This window comes from Danio rerio, chromosome 4 (assembly GCF_049306965.1).
Source record: "Danio rerio strain Tuebingen ecotype United States chromosome 4, GRCz12tu, whole genome shotgun sequence".
Taxonomy (NCBI): domain Eukaryota; kingdom Metazoa; phylum Chordata; class Actinopteri; order Cypriniformes; family Danionidae; genus Danio; species Danio rerio.
The window spans coordinates 73,605,385-73,613,257 of NC_133179.1; the positions used below are offsets into that span (position 1 = coordinate 73,605,385).

Genomic DNA, 7,873 nt, shown 5'->3' on the forward strand with positions numbered 1-7,873 from the left:
TTTGGTCTCGCAGAATCCTTCCTCCTGGAGCCAACAACTTTCGTGGGTGGAGTACGCACATAATTCGTTACCAGTGTCCGCCACGGGCCTTTCTCCGTTTCAGTGTAGTCTAGGTTACCAGCCACCAGTTTTTCCCAGTCTGGAATCCGAAGTTGCGGTTCCCTCCGTTCACGCCTTTGTCCAGAGGTGCCGCCGCACTTGGAATAGGGCCAGACAGACCCTCCTCCAAGTGGGGAAGCGCACCAAGGCTAAAGCTGATCGCCACCGGTCTAAGCCTCCCGTTTACGTTGTCGGTCAAAAAGTGTGGCTTTCTACTAAGAACATTCCGCTCCGCACCGTCTGTAATAAGTTAGCTCCTAAATTTATCGGCCCTTTTTTTGTCACTAGAATCATTAGTCCTGTGGCAATCCGCCTCAAATTACCTCCAGCGTACAGGAGAATTCATCCCGTGTTCCATGTATCCAAAGTAAAGCCCGTTTTTCATACGGCAATTAATCCGCACACCCCAGTTCCCCCCCCGCCGCGTCTCGTAGATGGGGAGACTGCTTATTCGGTTAAGCGCATTCTGGACTCTAGACGGAGGGGACGAGGATTTCAGTACTTGGTGGACTGGGAAGGTTACGGTCCGGAGGAGAGAAGTTGGGTTCCGGCCGGGGACATACTGGACCACTCTCTTATCGATGATTACAATCGCCAGGTAGGCTCGCCTGGGGACGCCAGGAGGCGTCCCTAGGGGAGAGGGTAATGTCACGGTTGTGGATCCATCTGCTCCTTATTTGAAGTGTCTGCGTTGTGTGACAGTTCAGTATCATGATGTGTGTTTAAGTATGTGTGCTTTTTCTCTCTGTGTTTGTGTGGGTGTCGCGTGGCTGTCAGTGGGTGTTTGTTTTCATGTCATCAGCTAAGCGGTCACATGATCTTTTGTTACCGGAACTGTTGCGTAGCGCGCTCGGCTGATAATCAGCGCGCTACAGGTGTAGCGCATTTTATGTGCCTATAAATGATCAGCGTTCCTGTCTCACTTTGTCAGTTCGTTGTTTGTTCACGGTGTTTTGTGTTTTTGTCAGGCTCCTCCCGTTGAGATCGCTGGTGGTGAGTGGTTTGGTTGATTCCTTGTTGCTGTCTCTGATGAGCCCTCTTCCTGCTACGCTGAGTGTTTTTCTGCTCTGTTGATGACTTCATCGGAGACATTGCTGTTTCTCTACGACGAATGTTTGATCTACTCTGTTGATGAGTTTATGAACATTTATCCGGCGTTGCCGAGACGGACCATCTCTTTAATTACTACTACAGTTTCCTCACTTCCAACCACTCACCATTTTCCCTGTTTTGCTTAGTCAAGCAATAAAGACTTTTTTACTTGCATTTGGGTTCCACGTCTTGTTTACTGTCACACTTTCATGATGTGATCAGTGCAAGGTACAAATAAAAGAGAGAAAAACACCGTGTAACCACACCCCCCCTCCCCCCACCCATGTCACAACCCACATTGAACAAAACCTGTCTGCTGGTCTACAAACAACCATAACTCACCAGCTTGTGTTTCTGCTCCAATAGGACTAATTTTTTACAAATAACAGAAACAAGGGACATTTGAACTTGAACTTATACAGAGTGTGTGACAGAATAAACCTAAATTTAAGTGAACTTAAAGTTAGTCTTTCCAGCTCTCCATCCTCTGGAACGATTAGGTATATTTAACTCTCCGCTGAGACTGAATGAGTAAAAAACAAATAAATACCCATTTCCTACCACGATGTGGCTCTACTCATTTGGTGACGGGGGAAGAATTCCTTTAACAAATCCCATATCCTGCTGCGGACAGTCAAAGAAATGTCTCGTTGCGTTGTGATTTATTCGTAGCCGTGCAGGGAAGAGCAAGCCGAATTCAGTGCCCGCGCCTCTGAGTTGAACCTTGACCGAGTTAAACACCGCTCTCCATTTCGCTACCTCAGCGCTGACATCGGGGTAAAAGTGAATGCGCGTTCCTTTGTACAACACATGTCCCTTTTCCCTGGCCAAACAAACAATTAATTCCCCTGATTGGTAGTGATGCATTCGCACGATGAAGGGCCTGTTGGCTTAATTAGGTTTCGGCGGGGGTGCTAGAGAACGATGGGCTCTATCCACCTCCGGTTTTCTGGTAAAGTTTTGCTCTTCGAAAACCTCGAGTAACATAGTTTCAATAAATGCAGACGGATGTGTCCCCTCGGTGCCTTCGGGAATGCCAATCACACGTATGTTGTTCCTCCTGGATCTTTTCTCCAAGTGATCAAGTTATGCCTTTAATTTTTCATTTTCTTTCGACAGCACTGAACACATAGATTCCAGGGCAGTAATGCGGCCGTCAACATCGGAAAGTTTTTCTTCCACATCCTTCAGTGTCTGTTCTTGCTCTAATAGTGATGTTTTTACCGCGGAGATGGATGATTTAAGTTTAGGGAGGATTTCCACTCTGAGCGCGGCTACCTCAGATCTAATTCCGCCGAGGAGTTCTCTGATATCTCCCTGGTCCGACCTGGCGCCGTCACCACTCTGCGTGTTGCTCACATCCTCGGTAATATCAGCTGCTTTTTTAGGATTTAGAATTTTAGAATCTCAGCATGTTGTTTACTTCGATTTAACGATCGAAAATGGGATTTTCAAGTCACTTCACTCAATAAGTGCAAATAAGTCATTTAATACTAATAAATGCACAGAGCAGAAAACTTTCCGACCTCTCACGCTGCCATCTGTACTCCTCCTATATATGAATCTCTAATCTTATTTTATAGGTTCAACATTGCTGTAAATATTCTTCAGAGACCTCTCAGATTTCATCTAAGTTGTTTACCTTTTATAAATCTTCCTTCAACACACTCGTGCTCAGAGAATCTGCACAGATATCTTCAGCTCCAGTGGTTTGTGTGTCGTCTTCAGGACACGCCCACAGTCAGGAGAATCTCATGAATATTCATGTCAGTGTCACTCAGTGCAGCCAATAATATTTCAGGATATACCTGTAGATCACACAGGTGTGTTTTAGTGAAGTGAAAGAGTGAAAGAGCTCAGATTGTGTTCCTGCTGCACAAGAGCGTCTGTACTTCTGCATGTGAGTTTAACACTTCTACATTACGCTGATTTGTGGAGATGATGAAGGGTTTATATGTGTGAGTGTGATTTAAATGTCTGATCCTGAAGATCAAATCCTCCAACACAGATTAAACACTGAGTCAAACACGCTCATTTAAACACTGTGTCTAAAAGCTTTATTTTTAATCCCTTTACAGTGTTTGTGCTCTTCTATATCAGACTGACTCAATAGTGTCCAATAATTCAGCATTAAATATAACTCTAAACATTCAGAGTCACCAAATCAAAAGTAAAGTTAAAGCAGACCTTCCAGTTGAACAGGAAGAAAAGCTGCTGAAAACAACAAGCTGACGATCCTTAAACAACACTGCATTTAACCCTTTACTGTCAGAGTAACTCATTAACCAAAGAGCCTCTTTAGTAGAGAGACATTTTAATACTCACTAAATCAACAATTGGCTGAACCTGAACTTCTCTTGATAAACTCTATATAACATGCATTTACCTTAAATCAAATGTGAAACAGCTGAGATGTCAGATCAGGGTTAAACCAACTGCATTCATGTTAAGGACTATATATATATATATATATATATATATATATATATATATATATATATATATATATATATATATATATATATATATATGTGTGTGTGTGTGTGTGTGTGTGTGTGTGTATGATTGTTTGCTGAAAGCTCTGCTAATGTCTGCATTGGTGTTTTAGCTGCAGTATGGCAGAGGAGCGAGTAAAGGACTCTCTCTCAGAGAAACACAGGTATTGACTCTGTTTTTACACCATTATTTCAACATGATAACAGACAGATCTTCAGTCAACTATTAGTCTGTGCTGAATTAAACTGAACAAACTCATATTGTCTGATAAACTCTTGTAAAGGAGACTGAAGATTCTCCTGCAGTATATTCCTCTGGTGTGTTTGTGTGTTCAGTGTGAGATCAGGATCATGTGTGTCCAGCTCTGTGTCTCTGAAGAGTGACCGGTCTAAAGATCCTCCACCAGGGTTCAGTGGGGAAAGAGCATCATCTGCTCAAAGGTATTGTGTGTTTTACATTATTGCTCACACATGGTGTAAAGCATCAATTCAGTAGAGAGAGTCATTTCTGAATAAATCAGTTGTTTAAATTAATCAAATGACTTTAGAGATTCATGAAGACATTTACAGACACCTGGCGTCTTATTCAGAGGATATTTCAGTCAATATTAATATCAGATTTCTGTCAATTATTTCATTTGTGGAGCATGAAAGATGTTTTGAAGAAGTTTATAACTAAACTGTTGTGTAAATATATCTAAATAAAGGTGAAGCTTTTGAAGGTAAATGTAGCTGTGTTGTTTTGTGGCTAAAAATGTGTGTAATAATGAACTATAAATCAAACTTTCAAAGCTACTTTCTAATAATGACTTTGTGGTTGACAGGGCTTTCTAATGACAGAGACAATTGACTGTGATTTCTCAGCTAAATATAACTGAAAACTCAAGTAACAAATCTGTCCACTGTCTCCTTATTATGAGCACTACATGTATTATTTTCAGTGTTTGTAAGATATATCTGTATGTGTTTGCCTGTAAATGTGTAATTACAGTAGTTTTATCTGTTAACAGTGTTGAATATGAGTCAGATTCAGGAGACGAGACTCACAGGAGACACAAGAGCTTCACAGACAATCTCCAGTCCATCTTCCAGGTGGGAAAAACTCATTTATTATAAACAAATAAAATAAAAACAGTTATTTACAAATATACTGCTTAATTCAAATGTCGAGCAATTAATTTATTAAGGAATAATTGACTTCAGTTCATTGAATTATTATAAAATAATGCACAACTGTGATACTCGTGGAGTCTCCGTTACACCTCTGTGTGCATTATTTTCTAATAAATGAACAGATTAGTCAATTATTCTGCAAATCCCACCAAGTCATTTTTTATGTAATTGATGTCTAAATGAGGATGGCTTGACTAAAGGCTGAGTTTGTGCTTTTGGTGAAAATCTAACAGTAGTCCAAATCTAGACTAGTCATCAATACAAAGATTATACAGACTTCACACATGTAGTCATTCTGTATCTGTGAAATAATGAACATCATTCAGCATTCATAAATGTGCTCAATGCCTGTCTGAACCTACTCCATCTGAAAACAACTGCACACCCTATAAAGCACAGTCCTGTAGTATAATGTTGTATAATGTATTTTCAATTGTTCAGTTGTTTGTGCATGTTCTCTTTTCTTCACTCATAGAATCTTGAGAGTAAAATGATCAGATTTCTGAAGAATGAATTGGAGAAATTTAAGAAAATCTTAAAAGAAGAAAACAGACAAGAGTTTGTGAAGGAGTTTAATGAGAACAGAAGCATTATCACAGAAGCAGCTCTTGATCTCACACTCTTGTTCCTGAGAGAGATGAAGCAAGATCAAGCTGCTGATACTCTCCAGGGTAGGAGACTCATGGCCATCTGTCAAACTGATACTTACTAATATAGCTGGAAAAGTCAAGACTAAATCTCTCTGTTTCTTTGCTCCTGTGTTTAGGCGAGCTGCTCTTCAATAATCAGCTTAAATGTAGCCTGAAGAAGAAATATCAAAGTGTGTTTGAAGGAATTGCTCAGCAAGGAGACTCCACACTTCTGAATAACATCTACACAGATCTCTATATCACTCAGGGTGCGAGTGAACAGGTCAACACTGAACATGAGATCAGACAGATTGAAGCTGCTTCCAGACGTCATCAGTCACTAGAGATACAGGTTGAATGCAAACATTTGTTTGAAGCAGCTGAACAAGACGAGCGGATCAGAACTGTCCTGACAAAAGGAGTTGCTGGCATCGGGAAATCAGTCTCTGTGCAAAAGTTTGTTCTGGATTGGGCTGAAGGGAAAGAAAATCAAGACATCAGCTTCATATTTCCTCTTCCATTCAGAGAGATGAACTTAAAGGAGAAAGAAAGACAAAGTTTAAAAGACCTCATAACTCAGTTTTTCCCTGAGACTAAAGGACTGAACCTTACAAGAAACACACGATTCAAAGTCCTGTTCATCCTTGATGGATTGGATGAATGTCGTCTTCCTCTGAACTTTGCTGGTAATGAGACGTGTGGTGATGTATCTTCAGCAGTCTCTCTGGATGTTCTCCTGACGAACCTCATCAAGGGAAATCTGCTTCCTTCTGCTCTCATCTGGATCACCAGCAGACCAGCAGCTGCCAGTAAGATTCCTGCTGACTGTATCGACCGGCTGACAGAGATACGAGGATTCAATGATGCCCAAAAGGAGGAGTACTTCAGAAAGAGACTCACAGATCAGAATCAGGCCAGAGAAATCATTGATCACATTAAACAGTCAAAGAGTCTCTTTATTATGTGCCACATCCCAGTCTTCTGCTGGATTTCAGCCACTGTTCTCCAGAACATACTGAAACTGAAACACAGGGCTCATGCTGAAACACTGCAGGAATCTCCCAAGACTCTGACACAGATGTACACACACTTTCTCCGCTTTCAGATCCAGCAGAGCAGAAGAAAGTATGATGGAGAAAACACAGCAGATGTCTCCTGGGATCCAAAGCTCATCCTTTCACTGGGTAAACTGGCCTTCCAGCAGCTGGACAGAAACAATGTGATCTTCTATGAGAGCGATCTGAAAGACTGTGGCATTGACGTCTATAAGGCATCGGTGTACTCAGGCATGTGTACCCAGATCTTTAAGGAGGAGACGGGAATCATTCTTGGTACCATGTACTGCTTTCTTCACTTGAGCATTCAGGAGTTCATTGCAGCCCTTTATCAACATCTGATTCTAGACAGCGACAAGAAGCATGGATTGTTTTTACAGATAAGCAAAAATAAAGGCGTGACCGATTTCCTGAAGACAGCAGTAGACAAGGCTCTGGAAAGTGAGAATGGACATCTGGACCTTTACCTTCGCTTCCTTCTCAGTCTGTCACTCCAGTCCAATCGACAACTCTTACGAGGCCTGTTGACACAGCAGGATGACAGAGACCAGAGCAAAAAGAAAATAATTGCCTACATCAAGCAGAAACTTGAAGGGAATCTGTCTCCAGAGAGATCCATCAATCTGTTCTACTGTCTGAATGAACTGAACGATCAAACTCTGCTGAAAGAGATTCAGTCTCACCTCAGTAGTGGAAGTCTGTCATCTGCTCGCCTTTCACCTGCCCAGTGGTCTGCTCTGGTCTTTGTGTTGTTGACCTCAGAGGAGGAGCTGGAGGAGTTTGAGCTTCACAAATTCCAGAGATCAGACGAGTGTCTCATCAGACTATCAGCAGTCATCAAAACCTCCAAAAGAGCCTTGTAAGTCCTTATTTCTTTCATCTAAGAAATAGACATTAGCTGATATTAAATAATACAATACATAATTTTAATGAACATACACAATATTGATATTGTCGGCACTTTAAAATACTGTGAATAATTGATTATTATTTAATATTTCATTTCATTAATTACTCATTAAGAGTCAAAAATATGCTCGAGGAACACTCCTGATGGACATAGATCTGGGAAGTGGCAGGGCTCTATATATATATATATATATATATATATATATATATATATATATATATATATATATATATATATATATATATATGAGAGTATATACATGTGTGTGTGTGTGTGTGTGTGTGTGTGTGTGTATATATGACAGCGCTCTATATAAATATATAAACAAAAGTCCATAGATGGGAGGGGGCCGTGAAGACTCCTGCGGAAACAGCCAAGGGTGGCGAGGGATGACGAGGGGGCTTGGATGCAATTCCAATT

At 41.0% G+C, this 7,873-nt stretch overlaps 1 protein-coding gene across 1 annotated transcript; it reads left to right on the top strand.

Moving 5' to 3' along the window:
• Window positions 1-3,753: 3,753 nt before the first annotated feature.
• On the top strand, window positions 3,754-7,480 carry si:dkey-27n6.1. The gene is given in 5 exon segments (NM_001144051.1): window positions 3,754-3,850; window positions 4,023-4,127; window positions 4,697-4,778; window positions 5,335-5,530; window positions 5,626-7,480. Coding segments are annotated over 5 exon segments (2,208 nt in total). The 5' UTR covers window positions 3,754-3,806; the 3' UTR covers window positions 7,407-7,480.
• Window positions 7,481-7,873: the final 393 nt, after the last annotated feature.